The sequence below is a fragment of the Centruroides vittatus genome, unplaced genomic scaffold (assembly GCF_030686945.1).
Source record: "Centruroides vittatus isolate TY-2023 unplaced genomic scaffold, ASM3068694v2 contig_1035, whole genome shotgun sequence".
Taxonomy (NCBI): Eukaryota; Metazoa; Arthropoda; class Arachnida; order Scorpiones; family Buthidae; genus Centruroides; species Centruroides vittatus.
In genome coordinates, this window is record NW_027120673.1 from 3,417,139 (window position 1) to 3,440,807 (window position 23,669).

A 23,669-nucleotide genomic window follows, 5' to 3' on the forward strand; every position below is an offset into this window, starting at 1 on the left:
ATTTAATGTATTCCTATTCCAGAGATAAACCAATAGATGAAATGCTGCCATACTTAATGTGTACACTTTCCAGATTATGGGGAAGAAATTTTGACAAACTACTTACCAATGGTGAAAATATGGTAATGTGATATCAGTTCTTAATTTGCACAACAGTCAACACACATTTGGAACACTGCACTTCTCTGTGACATCTAATCATTTTTATTTTCACATTAATATATGGAACGAGCACAATGAAAATTCATATGGTACAGAGTACAGTTCGTTTCCCATTATTCCAGTTCACTCTGGATTGGGTGGTATGATTCCTACTTGCATATTTTCTTTACTGAACTAGTTCAGATGAAACATGATATGTATATATGAACCATTTATTGCCAAAATCTTTTCTCCATAAGCCTAAAAGTATACACAGTATGGTGTTTATCTCGCTGGTTTCTTCCTAAAATTGCTGTATAGAGGTAATGAACTTTTATTGTTAACTTTTGCACTGAAACTTTTTAACTTTCCATTACTATTGTTTTTTTTTCAAAATTTTTAGATTAGATCTCTCTTACTGTTAACTTAATTAAAAATAATTTAGCATGTAAGAATATGGCAGGACTGCACAATTTGTTGCAGTTCTGCCATATTTTATTCTCCCCCACTCAATCATATTCCTTTCTTTTAACACCATAGCTGTGCATCTAGTGGATGCTAGTTTTCAGAGCAGTAGTACAGTTTTCACTTTTCTGATGACCATGTGTAACTGAAAAAAGGACACTTTTTCCTGACACAATCATTCTTAATTAGGACCTAGCTTGGAAAATTAACTGATCCCAGGTTAACAAAGTCACTTAAGAAAGCTTTCAATTGTGAATTATCCCTATTTTGGAATTAATATAGCATGTAACCTAATGGCATTTCTAGTTAGTTTTAGCAGTCATTTAAATCTTTGCTAGACATTAATATGTTTATTCAATTTATATATATTTTGGTTTATGGCATTCAATGTTGCCTTCTGACCTCCAGGAACCCTCTCCATCTCTCTCTATCCATACACCATTCCTCTTTAATCCTGTTTTCACTACAAGCTAACTTTACTCTGTCGTACCAAGTTTATCTGGGTCTTCCTCTCTCTTTTCTTTTTTGTGGAATGTATTCCTTTGACATTTTCGGGAGTCTTTCATCAGTCATTCTTTTCACATGTCCAAACCAAATAAGTTGTTTCCTCTTTATTTCTTCCAAAACCATCTCCTTCAATACCATTAGGTCTTTGATTCTCTCATTAGTTATTCTTTCTCTTTTTGATATTCTGCATGATCTTCTCAATGCATCAATTTCAACCATTGTTACTTTTCTCTTCTCTTCCCCAGTCATTCTCCATGTCTCCACCCCATATAACAGAATGCTTTTAACAATCGCATTATATATTCTTTTTTTTTTTCTTGATCTAGTTATTTCTTCACTCCACCACATTCCATTTAATCTTTTGACTTCTCTCTTATGTTGTGCTAATCTTGTATTAATTTCTAATGTATCGCTTCCATCTTGATGAATTTGTATTCCAAGATAATTGTAATGTTCACATCCCTCAATCTTTTCTCCTCCTTCCAGTTCCATACCTGTTTTAGCCCCTCCCATGCATAAATATTTTGTTTTACTCATGTTTATATATAAACTTCCTTTAAAATATTCCTTTTTTATTTTTCTTGTCATGTATTCCAGCTCATCTTTATCTTCTGCCATTACCACCCAATCATCTGCAAATTGCAGTGTAAATATTGGTTTACTGTTAATATCTATTCCCATTTTACAGCATTTCTTTTTCCATATTTTCAATACTCCTTTTACATAGATTTTAAATAAAGTTGGTGAAATACAGCATTCCTATCTTAGTCTTTTTGATACTGTAAATCCTTCCAATATTATTTTCTAATTTTTATTTTTGTTATGGATTCTCTATATAATTCTTAAATATTAACAACACACTTATTAAAGCAGTTGAGGCCGAAGTTTTAAATGCGAAAACGTGTACGTCGGACGTTTAGTGCCACTTTCCTGTAAGCCTAGAAGTTTGATAATGGTGTTTGGAAAGTCAGTGGAATCATGCTCGGCATTCCAAATGCCATTGTCAAACTTCTAGGCTTACAGGAAAGTGGCGCTGAACGTCCGACGTACACATTTTCGCGTTTAAAACTTCGGCCTCAATCTCGCTAATGTCTCCCATAATTTTGATGTTGGGACATTATCATAAGCTTTTGTTAAGTCTATAAACAACAAACGAGTTTCTTATCCTGTTGCTAATCTTTTTTCCATAATTTGTTTTATACAGAAAATATACATGATCTTCTTGTTCTGAATCCACTCTGCTCTTCTTTTTCTTTTGTTTGATATTCTTCTTCGATTAGATCTATTATTCATCCATATAATCTATTAAATGTTGCTGTTACTGTAATTCCTCGATAGTTCTCACATTTTTGTTTGTCTCTTTTTTTTATAGATAGATGTCAAAAAGCGTATTTTCCAGTCTTTTGGGATGTCTTCTCCATTAAGACACCTTTCAAAGAATTTTGTTGTCATTGTAAATAATTTTTCTGTTCCATTTTTTATCAGTTCTGCTGGTATTCCTCCAGGACCACTTGCTCTATTATTCTTCAGTTTCTTACATGCTTGTTTAATCTGTTTTGTCTCTAAATGAATTGGTACATCCTTTTCTGTTTATATTTTCTCTCATAAATTGAATTCTATCTTCTGTTAATAAATTTTTATAATATTCTTCCCATTGTTTAACTGAGATAAACTGCCCTTTATTACTATTACTTTCATTTCTAACATTTTTTAGGAATTTCCATGCTTCAGTGCATTTTCTTCCTATATATGTTTCCATTTCTCTACAATTTCTATCCTAATCTAATCATCTCTTTTCCAAAATTAATTTTTTTGCTGATTTTCTAAGTTCTTTATATCTTATTCTATCCTCTTCTTTTTTAGTGTTTATCCATTTTAAGTAAGTTCTTTTTTTTTGTTGTATCATGTTTTCTACTTTGATTTGCCCTAGAGTTTCATTTGCTGCTTTATGAAGTGCTGTTTTTATATTTTTATGTAATTCTATAGTATTATCATATTGTTTTTCTTCAAATTTTTGACCTAATCTTGTCTGAAACAGTCTTCTTGTACTTTCTTCTGCTAAGCTTTTGAGATTAAATTTAGGATCTTTGATTACTTCCATTTCCTTTTTTTCTTCTTTCTGTGTCTGTATTACTCTTCTATAAGAAATAATGAGTTTTGCTCTTTACTAGTGGTCTGAGCCACAGGTAGCACCTCTCTGTGCTCTTACATCTAAAATTTTAATTTGGGTTCTTTTCTTTGTAATAACATAGTCAATGATTGATTCACAGTCTAGTATGTTGAATCCAAGTATATTTATGGATGTCTTTACGTTTAAAAAACCCATTACATACTTTAAAGTGATATGTATTACATAAGTCTATTAGTCTTCTTCCACTGTCATTAGTTACTTTTTCTCCGAATTGTCCAATAATTTTGTTATTTTTCGATGATCCTGTTCTTGCATTGAAATCACCCAATAACGTTATTTCTCTTGTCTCTCCAGTTTCATCTATTATCTCTTGCATCTTGTTGTAGAATATATCCTTACCCTCATGGTTTCAACCTCATTTGGTGCATAAATTCCAATGATAGTTATTCATCTTCCAAAAATATTTAGGTTAACTTTCATCATTCTTTCATGGTAATATTTCTCTTAAATTTCTTTTTTATCATCATGGATACACCACATTTTGCACTTTCTTCTTTTGGTATGCCAGAGTAAATATGTACATAGTCTTCCAGTTCTCCATTCCCAACCCTTTCTTTTTTATTTCTGTTAAGATCACAAAGTCAATTTTCATTCTTTTTATTTCTTTAACTATCTCTTGTCCCTTTGATTCAATCCCCTGTACATTCCATGTAGCAAAATTTATTGTTAGTTTACCTTGCCTTAGTCGTTTACTATACAATTCATCCAGTTTCATTTTCCTGGAGTTTTCTGTTGCAGTGTGATTTTCTTTTATAGGAGATAGAGTGCAGGCCTATCATCCCCGTTATCAAGACAAAACAGTTCCGTATTCGAATCTTTAGTATTCAAACTTGATCTCTTATTTCCCTTGCTATACAATATTCAATTTATAATTTACTCAATTTTTACCTCTTAATTAAGGTTTGCTAAGTGTTTATAATAAATATCATTAATAATAATCCTTTAAAATTTCAGCTGAAAGTAATTAGAATAAGAATGTTATTTAGATTTTAAATGACAAATATTCATTTGGTATGTCAGCTTAAAAAGAAAATTATTTAAGTGGACTGGAAATCAATTTATTTACAAGTAGTAATTATTTTGGAAGAATTAATAAATATTACAAAATGCACAATCTTTTATCATAATTCTATACAAGCATGAAAAAATTATCATTCCTGAAGCAGACAGTAATTTTCACCTCCAAACAAATCTCTTTTACAAGATTTTAAAAAAACTTTGACCGACCAAGTCCACAGTATAGAGCCCGACCGATGGTACGACCCGAATGCCCGACCTATCTTCCGAGGCAGATGGATATTTTATAGTATAAACAGATTTATAGTTCATTCCATTTAGGAATAGTTATAAGAAGTTCTCAGACTACCAGAAAGTCTTTCAGCAAAGTAGTTCTTCTTTTCTCAGCAATATCCATTTGATTTTCTAAATCCTGAAAGAAAAAAAAATTTAATGAATCTTACGTGATGGATTTTATAATACAGTCAAACCTGTTTTTATGTGGTGGATAGGGACCGCATAAAAAAAAATTGCATGAAACTTTATGAGTGGCTATAAAAAATAGTTTTCGCAGCACAATTAAAAAAATATTTTTTTTTTATGCGGTGAATAGGGACCGCATAAAAAAAGTCTCACATAGAAAATAACTCGTTTTAAAATCGTAGTATTAGTTTCTAAGGAAATTACCTTCTTCTTCGCTTTGTTTTTGCCCTTATTTATTTTCAGGGATTATGTCTAAACATAAAATAAAAATCCTAAAATTTTATATCTAAGTAGAAAAAATAATACAGTACATCTACCTTCAATTTACACTTTGAAATGAATCTTATCTTAATGGTCCAGGAATGTGAAAGCACTTTGAAGGTTTAATTAACGTAATTAAAACACATGTAGAATTTATTGACAACAGATGTCAGCACTTGACTGCATCATCTTGTCTATCATCTGTTTTACATATTTTTGTCTGGGTGGTGTTTTGTTGACTTAAAAAATAAATTATTTCATTTTTCGCATATTTGTGCAATAATATTACTATAATAAGTACATTTATGCTATAATAAGTTTATTTAGCTATAATAAGTCAACGTGAGACATGACAAAACACACGAGACTAGTCACCAACTATACCACACAAAAAAAGACCACATAAAAACAGGTTTGATTGTATAATCAACTTGCCTTAAAACCACCACCAATAAATGAATTTTGCCATTGCCCTGGTAACATGTTATTGTCACAATGTTAATTTTCATGCAATAAAATGAACAAAACTTTTACCAGACTTCACTAAACCAAACTAAATTACTTTCATAACTCCCAAGAAATAACCCTATTTCCAATAATGGTTGCTTTTTATACTTTTCGACATGAATAATAAATGTTCCATTTTCAGTAGAATAGATTTTTTTTCTCCTAGTAAGCAATGATGGATTTGACCTTGGATTATAGAGCAATTAAAACATCTGGTTTTAGTGAACTATTCTACTGTAGTCAGAAAATAGGGGTTAAAGTTTAAGGATGCCCAAATAGTTACAGTCCCATACAAACACATGCTAGTTTTGAATATTGGAGTGCATACAGTGAAGGCAGGTTTGGTTACTTTGAGCCAAATTTAATTTTTTTTTTTTTTAACTACTTTTGCACCAAAAAATATTTTCAAACAACTTCCAACCAAAAAAAAAAAAAAATCACAAATTTCTTTTAGCTTTGTTTTGTTTAATCACTCTGGTCCACACTTAAACAGCAAATACCATCTTCTCTTCACTTTGTTTGACTCGAAAATCAATATAATTTTATTTAACTTCAACTTGTTTTATAAACTTAATGAAAAAGAAATTCTTATTGAGTAAGATTAAGAAGCATAGTTTGTTCTCAACTGTACATTATCTTCCAAAAAACAATTTCTCAAATTATCCATTTTATAATAATCTAACACCTTTATCGTTGCCGAGAAAGTTTACTTAACTGGAATGGAACTTTTCCATTTTTCGGTTTATTTAACCTGATGATGACCTATGGAATAGGTCGAAAACGTTTGTTTTAAATTAAACTTTCTTGGCAACGATAAAGGTGTTAGATTATTATTTAATGTTTTGCTGAGCATGTTCTATATAATATCCATTTTATACTTATTATATTGACAAGTCCCAATAGTAATATAAATTAAGGTTATATTTATGTGTTGATATGGTACTTCAACTTACATTACTACAAACTGCATAATCATAGCAAAGCCTAACACATTAGTGCTTGACCATCTAGTTAGTTGAAACAGAATACATGTATTGTTAATCTTTATAGAAATTTAAGAATACTCTCCAGTGAATATCATTCTGCTTCCAAACAGAACAAATCTTATATACATTATAAAAATTAATTGCAAGTTTTTAGCTAACATTATAAATTTCAATAAATGATTTTTATATATTTTCAGCCAAAACTATATCATTTAAAAATTTTATTACAGTATTTTAAATAAATAAAAAAAAAACTAAAATTGTTGCTATTATTGTAATTTTTGAAAAAGTAACCTAGAATTACTTGATTTTATTGACCCTATCATACACTAAATTAATGTAAGGATCCACTGATCTAGACTATTTCTTCTAGTGGATTGCTTGTCAATGCAATATTACAAAGAAAAACTTCTCAAACAAAAAACATAAAAATGTATTAAAAAATAAATTTCATTATTAATTCTAATCACACAGATGTAAAATTTGTGCCTTGTTGGAACTGTTTGTTTTAAAATGAATTTTCAAGAAGCACAGCAACAAATCACTTTACAAAATTACTGGAACCATTACCAAGTTATAAATATGATAATTCACAGTTCCATTTGTTGTTACACTTTGTTTCAGATGAATATCCACAGTTTTAGCTTGGTATTAAGGCAAACTTCTAAAGATCTAGGTTTATTAAATGGAATCATCAAATGAGATGACTCTTCAAATTATTATTATTATATTTTTTTTGCAGTTTTGTATTTACTTGAGGTACATCATGGAAAAAATTTTATGTATATTTTTTCTAAAAACATCATTTCTACTAAAAAGTATTCTTCTGTTTGATTCACATTTGTTCTGAGTAGCTTAATATTAAATGCATGTCTATACAATTTAATCAATAATCATCTTCCTATTGAAAAATTTTTCAAAATGTCTTTAATTCACCAACCATGTTTTAATTTTTTATTTACCAAAGACAAGAACCTTTGTTTAGAATTTTAGCTGAAGAGGACTCACAACAGTAAAATAATCATAAGAGAAATTGTTATCTGAAAAAAAGTTGAAGTGTTGACCATTACAGTGGGTGATCGGTTAATCGGATAATGAACTCTTTAGCGAAAGATTTTTATGTTCAGATAACGAACACCTCACAGAACAAACACAAGAAGTGACACCATGTTTAAGATTTGTAAAACTGTACAAGGTTATGTTTAAGATAGTGCAAAAAAGGTTATGTATAAAACTGTATTCCATAAACCATGCCTTTAATGGCATTTATACATGGTTTATATCACTCATGTTATTTTATACAGATGCAGATATTGTTAAGCAAATTAAATCTTCAGATGAAAAAAAATGAGGCTAATGATGATGACGAAAATGAAGTGCTGTCAATCAGGGAAGCATGTAATGCAATAAGATAACTGAAAATGTTTTACAGGTCTCGGAAAACTAAATTGGTAATAGTGGATAAAGTGTATGATTTAGAAAATGACATTGTAGGCGTTTTTCACCTAAAAATTGTTATGGTGTCTTTTTAATTGGCATACATTAGTTTAACCTTTTGTTGCCTTTTGATTCAACATTATCCTCAAAACCAGAAGTGCCACCATTATCAAAACTTAAGACAAACAGAAATTTCTTATAAAAAATAATTTTTGAAATTTTTAATTACATCGATGTAAACTTAGACATAATAAAGTAAATAAAGTTGATTTAAACATTTAGTTTCACTTTTATACGATAATAAATGATTATTACCATTAAAAAATAATTTTATTGTAACACATACGATGTTAAATTAGAATGGATTTTATAATAGGTTTTTAAACACACTTTGTACTTTTTGTGGGACTGAAATTATGACCCTGCAAATAACGACACTTGGTTATAACATCAAAAAATAGCCGGTTCCGCAGATGATGTTATAATCAGGTTAAACTGTATTATTAAGGGGCCTAAAAAGAGTGGAGTGTCAAGAACTGTGTTCATTATAGAAACTAAGCAAGAGATAATAGCCAAGGTAGAGAGTGGGCAGATGTTTGATATTGTAGGCAGATGATTTAAACAGATCTACAGTAGATAAATCCTAGCTAAGAAAGATATAATCAAAAAGACCCAAGCTGATAAAGGAGTAACGAAAATCACATCTGAGAAACAAAGATGTGCCATCCATGAAAAAATAGAGAGATTGCTTTTAGTTTGTTATTACATGTAAATAAACATAGTAAAAAAGTATATAATTATTGATTTTTGTGGGTCTCCAGAATGAATTAATCAAATTCCTGTGAAAATCTATGGTAAATCGATAATCTGTTAATGAACAATTCGGATAGTGAACATAGTCTTGGAACAGATTATGTTCGTTAACCAATCACCCACTGTATTTTCACAACTAGCTTGAAAATGCAAAACAGTCAGTCAGTCACAAGGAAGAGCTTCATTTGAACTATTTCACAAAATGACCATACAAGACAATCTGAATGAAACTCAGACTGTGGAAAAAAAGAATATATTGAAATAAAAATGAATATTTTTAATTACTTAGTGTCATAATAATAAAGTGTTTACAGAAAATTAATTTACTTTCTAATTACTGGGTAATTTCTTGTTTATTATATATTTACAATATTTAACAAAATATATTTTAATTTACTAAAATAATTTTCAAACTTACTCCTCGATCAGTAGTTTCAGCTCTCTCTATTTTCCAAGATAAATTTTCAATTTCTGCTTCGAGTTGAGCTTGCTGATATTCAAACTGAAAAATAATTGTATAACACAATCTTTATATATCTATGGAACTATTATAAAACACTAACTATCCAATAAAATTTTTTCTACTTAACTATATTTGATGCAGTATGTTATAGGTTTTTTAATGAAATGCAATAAACTTTGAAATAAAAGTGACAACCATAGGTGAATGTAATAGTTACAACAAAAGAATCAAAATTTTAACAATTTTTGTAGCTAATGTATTAGCTTTACATATAAAATTTGATTAAAATTTAACAAACTGGGTCTCCAAATGTTAAGTTATTTATAATATAATACTAAGCATGGAACACAGTTAATATGTGGTTGAATCAAAGGTTTTTGGGCTATACATAATACTTTATTTTTTGTTTACAGTATAAGGGATTGGCAGCACACAAAAAGAAGAAAGGGTATTTAAGGTAATGAAGATTGGCAATATGACTTTTTCTGATGGGTGAGGTCACCCAGGTGGAGGAAAAAGCCCTCCGTTCTTTTTTTCTTTGTGTGTTAAGGTGTTCTGGTGGACTGTATGATGCAGTGGAAGCGATACCTTTACTAACTTGTATTATCAGACTAGAAGTGAAGGAATCTGTTTGCATCAGTTGAAATACCAAACGGGTGATTGGAATGTTTTGTTGGTTTATATCAATTGTCGGTAGTGGACATTGCCCAATAATTAGTTTCAGTGTGAGACTCACATGTCTGGGTTGACTGAAGGGTACAACAAGTTTGCACTACAGCAAACTCGTTGTAAGCATGAACCCTGTATAGTTCGTCAGTGTCTGTATGTGTAACCTTGTGAACAACATCGTAAATTTTTGTATGTATCAATATTCTACTTGTACATAAACTTATTGTTAAGTAACTTTTCTTTGTCTTCCTTTTCATGTGATAGTCATTCACCTTCACAATAGTCTTAATACTGATTATTGTGATTTCCACAAAGTTAAACTAAACTTTTGGTGCTACTAGAAATAGCTGTATTGTAAGCACATATACTGTACATATCCAAACATTTTCTTATATACATTCCATACATTTCTATAATCAATGGTTGACTCAACGGTGAGAAAATGACATTCCTAAATGGACCATTGAGTTCTCTGTTGAAATTAATGACATCAGCACTGTTGAGCTCAACGACCTGAAAGATGATTGGGTATTCAACAAACTAACATGGCAGCATTTGTGAAACAAGTAAATTTTGCTTATAGAAACTCTTGATTTGCTCTTGCTGCAGATGCTGTAATAGTGGACAGATTAATGAACGATCTGTATATGATAAAACATGTGATTGTATGATTATGTTGAATAATTTGGTCAATATTGAAATATTAAGCTTTTTTTAGAAATAAATTACCTCCACAAATTTGTCCAAAATTGATAGAAGACCAAATTTCAGTCACAAAGCCTTCCTAATGATATAAATATTCAAGAAATTCAAATTATTAAAGAAAGACCCAGTATAGAAGAAAATGATACAGAGAAGGGTTCATTTGAATAAAAGAATTTATTGGAATAATGGTTAAGTGAGTTACTTTAATTATTTAGCAAAACAGTCACAATCGTCTTCTCCTTAATTAAGTCGGCCATCATAAAATGTGCCTTTTCAATGGAAACGTTTCTTTATTCTACAAAACGTGATGTCACATCATTCAATGGAGAACTCACCAGTGATATAAGTGTTGAATTTAGAAATGTACAGATAAGTAGTTATTTGACATGATAGGTGGTTGTATTCAGACAAATTAGAACACAAAACATCAAAGTATTAGAGTATATTAGATAGATGCCATAATTCGGAAATCTCACTCATTAGCAACAATTCAACATTAAACAGATTAAATTCAGTAATTACTGAAAATTTAAGTTTTTATCAAAGAAGCATATGATAATGACATTACATCTCATGTACAGGTTTACAAATGAAATAAGCATTTTAAAGAAGACTCAACACAGACAATCCCCAACAAGAAATGATATGATGAAATTATTTCAAGTTGGAAAAGTCAGAAAAGATTGTAGACAATCAGTAGATTATTTTCTGAACATTGAGAATTTTGCATAGCTCTGTACACATTCTTCATGACTTAAAAATGTAGTGTGTCTACTCTCACATTATTTTAAGGATTTTAACAATAAGGTAATGGGAGGAACATGCATTCATAAGCAGAGAACCAATCAATCAAGCTGCTAAAGATCTAGATATCCTAAAAAAAGTGATTGCTGGCAATGAATCAAGTGTTTCTTATAAGATTTGCAGAGTAAAGATGCCTCACCAAACTTGTTAGCCAAAAGATGTGGGTTATCACACAAACACTATGAAAAAGATAGTGCTTGATATAGGGTATATGATGAGAAAGAAAAAGTCTGTGCCAGAAATTAACCCATGTCAAGAACAGATGCAATAGAATTGATTGTTCTCTCTCTTCAAAGGTACCAGAGATTCACATTTGATGTAATCATGGATGATGAATGTTACTATTCTTTCCTGCCTCCTCAACCTACAGCTTACTTTAAAGAAGGAAGAAATCTACCTGGGAGAACATTACACCAAAAGATAAAGCTGCCTGGCTTACAGTTGGACCAAAAGGACCACTAGAGCTATTTTTCATGGAATCAAAAGGAGCCATAAGCCAGAACATTTATATATCTGAATGCATTGAGAAGAGTAGTCTCTTGCATCTAAAAGCACTATTCAAACAACAAAGGATATGTTTTTGGCCCAATATGGTTACTGCATGTCAAGCAAAGTTGGTTTCATTGTGCTCAAAAGTGATACCCAACTCAAACAACCTTCCAAACATATCCCAATTTCAATTAATTGAACAATTTCAAGTTCATCATAAAGAATTGGTCTATACTAATAGATGGCATGTAAAATCAAGTCAGGAATTAACAAAATAAAGGAAAAGTTAGCCAAACATTTATTAGTCAAACTTCACATCAGGAGTTTATTCTATATTTTTCATGCTGCTAATCAAGGAATACCAAGGGCCCTTGTTTAGCAATTTGTTGCCAGTGTGTAGCTCCTGTGATTAACAAATATTGTGAGAATCTGAATTTGAGATTCATTTATTTTATAAAATTATAAAATTCAACTTAATATTTTGTCACTAAAATTGTACACTTTTACAAATTTTGAGGGAAATAAAGGGAAAACAAGGAAATACAGTTTCCTTTCCCACCAGTTTACTTCCTTTAGAAAAGTTTATCACATCCTATAACTAAATTTTGACCTAACTTCATCTCAGTCAGATGACAAAAAGTTCAGCTCCTCATTGGAGATAAACTCGAATATAAAAGGGTTTTACACGTCAGGTTCGGCACGGATCCCTTGATACAGAGAAGCCATAAGAACCTACAGACCTTTCTATACTATAGTCACCATATATAGTTGAAGGGTCCCTCAAATACTATAGAGGATAATTACAGATTCCTCCATATATTGGAAGTAATTAATTATTTCATTTGTGCCTGATCAACTTTGGATGTCTCAACTTCCATCTTTAGGAAATGAATGAAAGAATATATTTCAGACGTATTTTATCAATTTATGTGAACTCTATCTCTATACAAATAGATAAGAAGTTAGAACGTCATAATCTCAGTGTTAGATATTATTAGATTTTGTAATCGTTTAATTGTATCCTATATTGTTTAATCCATTTGTAATTCTTTTTATTTTATTTAGCCATTAAATTAGTTAATTGTTATCTTGACTCTGGTTCAATATCTAAAATGGACATCCATTGACTTACCCATGACTCCTCCCCACTCAATAGTATTTATAACCCCCTTTTTAAATTTTATTATAATCTTAATATTGTGAGTTAGGGCGTGAATAATTTTCCTAGCTGGTGTCAGTCCTGACTGGACCAAGAATTTACGTTTTCATCCAATCTGCAAAATAAAGCCATCCATAGACAAAGTGAGCAGGATTAACCATCCTGTTGCAAATTAAGTGGTATAAGGTAATATCCTTTGCCCCCAGTTTTTCACAATATCATGCTATCAAGGGAGCAGTCTTATCATGTATCATTAATAAATTTTAAATAAATTATACTTTGGAAAAAAGCAAATTTACTATGAATACCATGTGTTGATTAAAAAGTGTTTGTATTTCTCATTTTATGAAATTTATATAATGTATAAATAAAACATAAAAGACTGAATTATATTTAGGCTATAATATGGATAATCAGTAATTACAGTAATTTGACCAAAGGTGGTTATTCTGCCATCTTGTGTCAAACTAAATCATCCTAGATCCCATTCAATCTTTGCTTCCACATTATAATTAATAACAAAAAAGTAAGACAAAGTCATACAGGTTAATCTTAAAAAAGTTCTCTTGTCATTTAATGTACAAAGGTTAATAAGTTAATCACATTATAAAAATAAAAGCTTTATGTTAACTAAACAAAATAAAAAATTTTGTAATAATATTACTGAAAATTTTAAAGTAACTTACTAATTCTTTACGTGGGCCTATTTCCATATAATATGCATATGGATACGTGTACTGGAGTGTGTAACGACACTAAATATGAAAATAATCATTTGAAATATAAATTTTAAAATTTATTACCCAACCAACTTATCTGTCTCTCTTGAAATATGTCCTACATCTTTAAATCAGTTTTATTTATATAGTTGACATTTCATATTTATTCCTTCATGATCCAAAAATATTTAATTTTATAAAAAAAAAAGTATAAACTAAATTTTGCATGTATATGTACAGTATATACATCAATAAAGTATCTTAATTTTCATAACTGAGAAAGACACATCAGAATGACAGATAAGCCAATGGGACAAAATATTAAAAATATGAAATTTATACAAGTTATACTTTATAATAGAAATAATCATTATAATCAACAAAACTTGACACTATAGATAATAAATCTTTCCAGAACTGCTTATTAAAGATAACAAACAAACTTTCTGTAACTTCAAAATGTTTGATACAAATTGAGCCATCTTTGGTTCAGGATACGTTATTCTAAGAACAGCATATAGAAAATATTGTTCTATAGGTTGTTCTTATTTTGTAATGTATCCTGAACTGAAAATGGCTCAATTTGAATTGAAAGCACTTTGAAGTTAAAGAAAGTTTCTGTTTGGGTTCCTTAATAAACAGTTCTTGGAAGATTTATTAACTTATGTTAAAAAAATAACCATAACAAATTGAATTTAAAGAAAACTAGACATAAAAACACAAAAGTAAAATGTCAGGAAGTTTAATTTGATTATTAACTAATTAGAAGAATAATCACAATATTATAAAAATATTTAAATTTTTGAGAAGTGTTAAGTTACTTCTGTACATTTTTACTATTATATAATTATTAAATATATTGGACATTTTAAATTGTATGCTGATTTCATACAATGTTTAATTCAACATATTTTACAGAATATATTGAATATATGAGAAATTTTCATTACATAAAATCTAAATAAAACATTTTTTTTTTTAAATTTTGAATCAGACAACACATGATTATGTATGCATTTGAACCCGAGAACTGAAATTATTATTTTTATAATGGATCAAAATGGCACTTTTTGTATACACACTTGCGTCCAAAAATAAGCATTGCCCAATCCATAGATAGAGCAAAAACTAAACAAAATAAATGATAGAAAATTTATATAACCATTTCCAGACAATAAAAGTATCCATGATGTAATTCTTCACCCAAAAACCTAATAACCGGTGCCAGTCCACTTAAATTATATGGCAAACGTTTTCGGACACTTCACTGCACCCTTCCTCAAGCCTTCTAATCTTCTTACAATGAATTTTCGAACAAACGAAGTCATATTTCCGTTACGCACGTGCCAACCAAATAAAATTTAAAAAATTAAAAAATCGAACGATGTAGGAATTTGTAAATAGCAAAACAGTAGAATGTTTGGAGGAAGCTTCGTTTACAAAAGATAGTTGAACGGTTGGAATTTAAGTTGTTCGATTTTTTAATTTTATTCGGTTGGCACGTGCATAACGGAAATATGATTTCGTTTGTTCGAAAATTTGTTGTAAGAAGATTAGAAGGCTTGAGGAAGGGCGCAGTGAAGTGTCCGAAAACGTTTGCCATATAATTTAAGTGGACTGGCACCGGTTATTAGGTTTTTGGGTGAAGAATTATTTACAATCCGGTGTTTTAGTAGGAGTTTATGTATCCATGATGTAGTTGAATATTATGTTAAAAGACACAAATTTATGCAAAATGTGAAGACTCCACAAATACAGTTATAGGATGGCATTTTTCTGTTGCAGTTTAACCACCAAGGACAGTATGATATTGATAATGATGTCACATAGATAATTTTATAAAAAGAATTTTTGAAAAGCTAAAAGAGCACCAGATCTCAAGTGGATGTCCATGAGTTACTACCCCTCCCATTCCTCAACAAGACAGCTATTTAATGTTAACTTAGTGCATTGTAACAAAATATTTAGTGTAGCACTGCTGAGCTGTCTACAGGCTCAGGTCTTTTGCCAGATACCCTGTACATTGCATTCCATTAACACCTGTAAACAGAAGTGCTCATTTAAGATGATGTCAAAAACATTGTTCCATTCATTTAAAGTTCATTATCAATGTTCTGTTCATTGACAAATCCACATATATAACATAGTTTTTACAAATTTATGTCTTAAAAAAATTGTCTTTTAAACTGAGATTCTATACTATAATTTTGGTAAATGCTCATTAATGTTTTCATTACAGTGACATTTAAACAAAACAAAACAAAACAAAAAATAATAATAAAAAGCTACAGAAGAATTATTCAGTACTAGATTGAAGGAACACCAGTACAACTTACTGAAAGGCCATCCAAACACGAGCTTAACTGAAATATTAACGTCTAATAAAGATGCAGAAGCAAAGTAGAGATGGAAAAATTACACTTCCAATAATGAAAAACAGTTCCTTAAGAGTAACAGATGAGCTATAAATAGCCACAAACTGATACCCTACTACACACAAACAAAAAGAAGGAAATGACCAAAATGATAAGTCTGGAAAAACAGCCAAATATCTTGTAGATCAAGTGATGAAAATGGAGTCAGAGATCAGATCAAAAAATATATACACTTATTAACATTGGAAATGCACTTCAGACTACAATCCATCAGTCCAAACCAGTTTGCATAGATGACTGTAAGCAGAAAATTCTGGCATATATATAAAGATAATATGATGATCCTGCTCTTAACCCCTTCGTACCCGCAATCGAACTGAGTTCGATCGGTTTACATAGCACATTTACCTCAAACTAGCCAATTTTAGAAAAAAAGACCAGCTGGTTTTTTAACACACACATATAAAGTTTAATTGTACATAGTACTAATTAACAGCATTACAGGTAATATGATGATCCAATGGAATCATTGGATCATCATATTACCTGTTCTCAATGGAATCATTTTACTGACAATTATGTACAATTAAACTTCATATGTGTGTGTTAAAAAACCAGCTGGTCTTTTCTTCTAAAATCTGTTAATTTGGAGGTAAATGTGCTTTTCGAGATAACAATTGTCGTTAAGAGCAGGATCATCATATCATTTTTACATATATGCCATAATTTTCTGCCTATAGTAATTTAAGCGAACTGGTTGGACTGATGAGGGATTGTAGAGTCTGAAACACATTTCCAATGTTAATAAAAGAATATATATTTTTTGGATCTGATCTCTGACTCTGTTTTTATCACTTGATCTACAAACTTTGATAAGTCTGGAAAAAAGCCAAATTTAGACCACATAAAGATATATTAATCACAGACAAGAAACAAAAATATTTAGAATGAAATGACTTAGAACTGTGGATGAAAATGCCAAAGACAATAACAGACAACTGTTAAATTTTTTTTATTGCTTTTCTTCTTTTTACTCTAAAATCAACAATTTACAAGTCTTTAATTCTGTAGAATGACTATCTCATTATTTACTTATCATTGTTATTCTTTCATTTATTTATTTTAATTTAATTCTTATTTATCTATCTATATTTTATTTTTATCTTATATGTTCCGGTTCAATAGATTATTACTTAAGATATTTTATTCTATGGCTTAATATGCAAGTTTCAGTTATGTATTATACTTTGAATGTTCAAATAGCAGTGTTGGAATTGTTCATCATTTGAATTTTTTGATGATGTAATCTAATGATGAAGCAGAATATCTCAAAAAGCATTTACTTATAATTAAAATATAAAAGAACTCCTGTTACTATAGTGTTTTAGTAATTTATTTTATTATGCTTTGGAAGATTACACAGATATAATGTGACAATTTTTATATTCTATCTAAAGATTTTTACAAATTAAAAAATTTAATATAAATGGGTTCTCTTTTCAAACGTGTTCATTATTTGAAATATATCTTAATTTTGTTTTATCATATATTAAAAAAAATACCTTTGCAAGAAGATCAGCACCATCTAACAGGTATTGCCAATCAATCCAAGTCCCTTGATTACTCATTACTTTCTCATTAATTCTATTTTTGATTTTTTCTAGAGTTTGTTCTTCAAGTCGAAGACTCTTAGCATGATTTTCCCACTGAAAGCATATAATATACAGTCTAAAATTATTTTAATAATTCATATTAAAAAAAAAATCAGTTATATTCAAAATGAACAAAACTCAATGCCATTTTTAGATGTACAGTTCATTTATCTATTCTTCTTATAATAAGCAGATATGTCACCTTCACATCTAAAAATGGCAAGTTTTGCTCATTAAATCATTGCTGTATTTCAAATTATCTTTTTTTTTAAATTAATAATAAAGTTACTATATATCAACACTTAGTTAACATTAAATTTAGTATCCCAGGTGTGAATTTACAGTGACTCTTAAAACAAATATATAATACTGCTAGATTTTTACATTTCCTAACAAAAATTTCAAAATTTGTTATAAGTTTGGTTTTCAGAAGCTATGTTATGATTTACATTTGATACAAAAATTTTTTTTATTTTAATAGAAAAAAAACATTTAAAACAAATATTAAAAAAAAAGTATATAATTACTCTTTCAAAGTAAAACAAATATTTTTTCAGAGCTTCTCTTGCTTGAGCATGAGCAGATTCATTTGCTATGTTTGGATTCTCTTTGTATCGACTACATTCATAATATTCACTTCCATGCGTTCTCCAGTCTATATACAAATAAAGCAGGAAGTAATTCTATACACTGATGATAAACAATTAAAATTTATATTATTTCAAAAATTAAGAAATTATATTAAAAACTAAATAAATATTGCAATTACAATAATTTACATTAAACAATAATAATATAATTTTTCTGTTTTAAAATATTTGATTTTGAATTCATGCAATCTTATCTCAGTCTCATTTTATTATTTTCATTCTCTAATCATTAAAAAATGTGTACCAAAAAATTAATTCTTACACATTCTTCAATAATCAACAAGGGACAAAAAAGAAAACAACCTGAAAGTGTTCACTCTGGACAAAGAAGGGAAATTTTAAACTCAAAACTTTAGTATGAGCAAACTGTTATTTTTCTAAATACAGGCATACCTCAATTAACAGAGAGGTTCCATAAACAAATGCATTCCACAAAATTACTTTGTTACGTGAAATTTTTGTTCTCAGAGGTAAAAATACTATGGCCTCAATAGTGATATGTTCTTATGTAAAGAAGAGACTCTTTTTGAAAAAAGAAAAGCTTTATTAAATAAAAAGTCGATATTGCATTCCAAACAAGTATAAAATGACGACATTTTAAAACAAGAATCTAAAGTTGATTGTTATGCTTAGTTTTTTCTTTCATTTAACAGTTACTTGTACAGATTTGTTGCAATTAACAATGATCGTTTAATAATAATACTTCTTCCTAAATTATGATCACTTTCAATTCCATTCAAACAGTTTTTTAAATCTTTGGTTGCTAATGCTTTTTCTATAGGGACTTCTTTAATTTCATTTTCACTTTTTTTTTTGCTTCATTGTTAACAAGTTTTCCTAAATCTTCCATTGAAAAACTATTATCTTTTGCATTTAATAACTTTCATACATCCTCTTTGTCCACACATTTTCAAAACCTATTGATTGAGACACCATTTCTTATCTATTGAATGTTATTTTCTTTTATTATAATTTATTCTTTTCTTCATACCTCATTTATTGCATTACATCACACTGAAACATACCTTATGCAGTGCAAGCAACAACTAATTATTCCAATGATGCATGAAACTGTTAAAACAAACATATTTATAACTTGAAATATGTGACATGTTGCCATCATTTGGCAATCAGATGACTTCCTGGCATTGATCTTAAAATTTTAATATTTTTACATTAAATAGGCTTTGTTATATCAAGGCTTCATTACAAGAAGTAACATTAACTAACATATCTTAATTTAAATTACTGGCTAAAGTGCTTTTATATTTGGAAGGAAAACAGTACAATATATCCAAATTATTGATATAATGAGGACTACTGCATTTCTGTGCATTTACATTAAGAAATTTTCTTCTTAATTTTAGAGTAAATATACTGTATATTAACTTTTTCATAAATTAAAATTTTAATAAAAATATATGAAACTTCAGATATTACAAATTTACACAAAGAAAAACTTATTGGATGGAGAGTTCAATAAACTAAATAATTACAGTCAAACCTGTTTTTGTGCGGTCTTTTTCTGTGCGATTTTTATTTGTGCGATTTTTTTGTGCGGTATATGAAAATTTCAATCAAATTGGAACATAATTGACTCCTGTAAAATTTTTAAAAACTCTATTGGTTGTTTTCTATGACATCAGCAGGTTTTTTCATTTTTTATTCAGTAAAATTTTTTTCTCATACGTTTATTTCGGTCCCCTCTTATTTTAATAGCATAAAAACCATAAATATTATGTTATATTTGAACAGATGCTGTAAGTTAGCTCCCCTCCAGCTTTAGACTGCAGGTGTGAAATTTCACGCCCTGTTAAATGAAATAACACTTCCTGCAGCTATATTTATCAAATAAAATCATTATTTAATGATTATTTTTAACTTTTTAATGTTAGATTCCTATTTAAGTGGAAATAATTAATTAATATAAAAATTAAAATTCTTAGAGGATTTTTTCCCCGATTAGGTGTTGCAGAAAAAGGCCCAAGGAGTTAAAAAAGCAATTCCTAGTTATTTCGTACAGTTTCGAGTTATTTTCTACGTGAGACTTTTTTTATGCTGTCCCTATTCACTGCATAAAAAAAATATTTTTTTAATTGTGTTGTGAAAACTATTTTTTATAGCCACTGGTGAAGTTTCGCACGATTTTTTTTAATGCATTTTCTTTTATGCAGTCCCTATCCCCTGCACAAAAACAGATTTGACTGTATATCTTAAAGTTTCAGTGATTATCTTAATATTAACCAATGTTTTGTAATCTCTTTTATTGTGTTCGTTCGAGTTTTTAAATGTAGCATTCTATTATTTATGTTCCATAAATGTTGATATGTGTAATGTTCCAGTTTACAATTTGTTCTTTTTTTTTTGTTTTGATTGAGCCTGAATAAAGTTATTGAATATGGCCAAAAACATTAGTATTTAATATTAAAATAATTGCTGGAACTTTTAAGTGCAATTATTTAGTTTCTTTATACGGATGATTTTCAAACAGAGAAACAAATCTAAATCCAAGATAAGATGGAAGAGACCTACACCTTATATACGTAGAAAAAAGATTTTGGTGTTAAAATATAATTAAAACTTAAAAACAACTAAAAATTTTTATAGTTTGGCTATTTTTGATATTTCCAAAGTGATGTCATCAGGATTAACAAAGTCAAACTAAAGGATATGAAAGAGAATATATAAAATGTTTATTTTCAAATAAATTTCTGTGTGAATTTTTAAAAATGTAACTGTCAAGTCTATCCTTTTGCTTTAATGGTTAAATTTTTATTGTCTAGAATAGTATTTATTGAAATACAGTATTTCAAAAAATAAAGCAATTTATAGCTTGAAAAATTTTTAAATTTTAGTTTATTTCATAACAGATTAAAATGAAAACTGAGATAACAACATCAATGTATTTCATAAAAAACCAATGATAAGTAACAACAAAAAAGTATATTTCCTACCTCCTAAACACATCCAACAAAAGTCATGTCTGCAATTATAACATTGCTACAAAAAATAAATAATAAAAAACACAACTTCAGATATATTATATGAAAATTGTTAAATCATTAAAATAACAATTACTACAGGTATCCCTTGCTTAACAGAAATTTGATTAACACTGCAAAATTAATTGCAACAATCCCTTTATATAGGCACCAGAAGTTTTAATTAATGTCTTTTATGGCTGTATTTTACTTAACATAGATATGTGGTTTAATTATAACAGTTGTAAAATTTAACACATTATTATTAATGTGATATTGTATTCTTTGTTTAGAAGCTTATTTTAAAACTTTTTACTTCATATTTTATTTGTGTAAAATCAAATTGAAATGTCTGCAAAGAAAATGCATATTGGACATATTATGCTTTTTAAGTTTTTTAAAGGATACATACAGTAAAAGATACTTGCAGTGTGTATGGGGAAAGGCTTTTATATGTCAAATTGGTCTTGTCAAATATGGTCTTGAGAATTTTGTTTGGAAAATTTTGAACTACAGGATATAAAATGTATGGGTAACCAAAAAGCTGTTGATGAGGAGAAATTGCAGGAAGAAACCGTTAAAATTGATGAACAACAACTCATGAACTTCCAACAAATTGTAGTGCGTCACAGACATGAATTGTTGAAACATTTCATTCACTTGGAATAGTTGCAAAACATGATTGTGTTCCTCACACATCAGTGAAGAAACAAACTGTATTGAGTATTATTTGTCTGTCGAAGGTAGGCAGGAAGGCTTTAAGATTCATATTATTTTTAAATTATTCATTCATTTTTATCACACAAAACTTTTTTGTAGATTACAAAATTGAAGTTAAAACAAAAATTTGTTCTAGCAGATCATGATTGTTTGGTCGAATACCAAGGTAATAACTGTGTTTGATTAACATGATAATATTGAGAAATTAATTAACAGCATTATTCAAGGGATACCTGTACTTGTTTTTGCTTATATGTAACTATATAACTTAATTATAAACAAATGTATATAAAATTGTATGATTACATAAATGCATTTCAATTAAAATAATAAGTAAATGCAATATCAAAATTTCAAGATTTGTCATTTGTCAAAAATTGATGTTAATACATTATCGTTTGATAAACAGTGTCTAATCAGTGAGGATTATTATAAATATTAAAAATAATTTATTTATTTCAATTATTTTTCTTATAAAATTTATAAACATGAAAAGAAACATTAATAATTAATTAGTTATATTCAAATTATTTTTATAAGTTAGTTTGTTTATTTGAGAAATTCTACATCTGTTAAAAGAATTTATAATTTGTACTAATCTTTTGTACTTTCTGAAGCAACACTGAACAACTATAAAAGATACTTGGAATGATATTAAGTTACTGGAATAAATGCATCAAATGAAAACTTTTAGAAAAGAGTACAGAAAGTTAAAAAAACAAGTAGATGAAGATTCTCATTTGAACTTCCAGAAAACAGTTTACTATTAAGAAAAGGAAAATTAATATTAGAAATTATTTCTCCCTTTATCATGAATTTCTGGTTCACTGATAGTTTTTATAAAAATATAGCTTATTTATTTATTGATGATTCTTACATGTTTTAACTTTGGCTTGTCTTTGTAATTATTTGTAGATTACTAATACACTTTATATTTATCCAATGTTGTTACACAAATTATGTTGATTTTAGCAACATACCAATGCAAATAAAATTTAACATTTGTTCTTTATTCCTTTAAAAATTGGTAGTTTTTTTTACAAATGTACTAGTCTTTGAAGGTGAGACCTGATGTTCAAAAATGTTTGAGAGTATTCATTTTTTTTTTTTAGTTTGATTGCATCAATAAAACAGTTCAACTCAGTTTCTCTACAAGTTTTTTTTTACTCAGTCAAAATTTTAAATATTTTAAGTAACTTACCATATGATTGCATCCTCCATTTTTTTCAATACATATATGGCATTTTGGACACTAAATAAATTTTAATAAAAATAGATGTTATCAGTTTTAATAAGAATATTTTAAAGATAACATACATATTTTTAAATTCAATTATTTAAAAATTACATACATTGTTAAATAAATCCAGCTACAAGTTGCATAACTATCCTGGTTATTATGAGATCTTATATAGAAAATAACTTTTATTATTTTAATTACAATATAACTTAATAAAATTGTGTGATGCCATCTATTATGAGATTTTGTTATAAAA

General features: G+C 28.5%; 1 protein-coding gene across 1 annotated transcript in view; it reads right to left on the reverse strand.

Moving 5' to 3' along the window:
• Positions 1 to 4,337: 4,337 nt before the first annotated feature.
• Positions 4,338 to 23,669, reverse strand: part of ari-2 (E3 ubiquitin-protein ligase ari-2) — a 67,130-nt gene continuing 47,798 nt past the window's right edge. The window contains exons 8-14 of the mRNA XM_067263803.1: positions 23,375 to 23,425; positions 21,427 to 21,472; positions 18,350 to 18,477; positions 17,733 to 17,876; positions 13,763 to 13,831; positions 9,206 to 9,289; positions 4,338 to 4,733 (exon numbers count right to left, since the gene is read on the reverse strand). Of these exons, the coding sequence (XP_067119904.1) occupies positions 4,662 to 4,733; positions 9,206 to 9,289; positions 13,763 to 13,831; positions 17,733 to 17,876; positions 18,350 to 18,477; positions 21,427 to 21,472; positions 23,375 to 23,425 (594 nt within the window). The 3' untranslated portion in view covers positions 4,338 to 4,661. The remainder of the gene's footprint in view (positions 4,734 to 9,205; positions 9,290 to 13,762; positions 13,832 to 17,732; positions 17,877 to 18,349; positions 18,478 to 21,426; positions 21,473 to 23,374; positions 23,426 to 23,669) is intronic.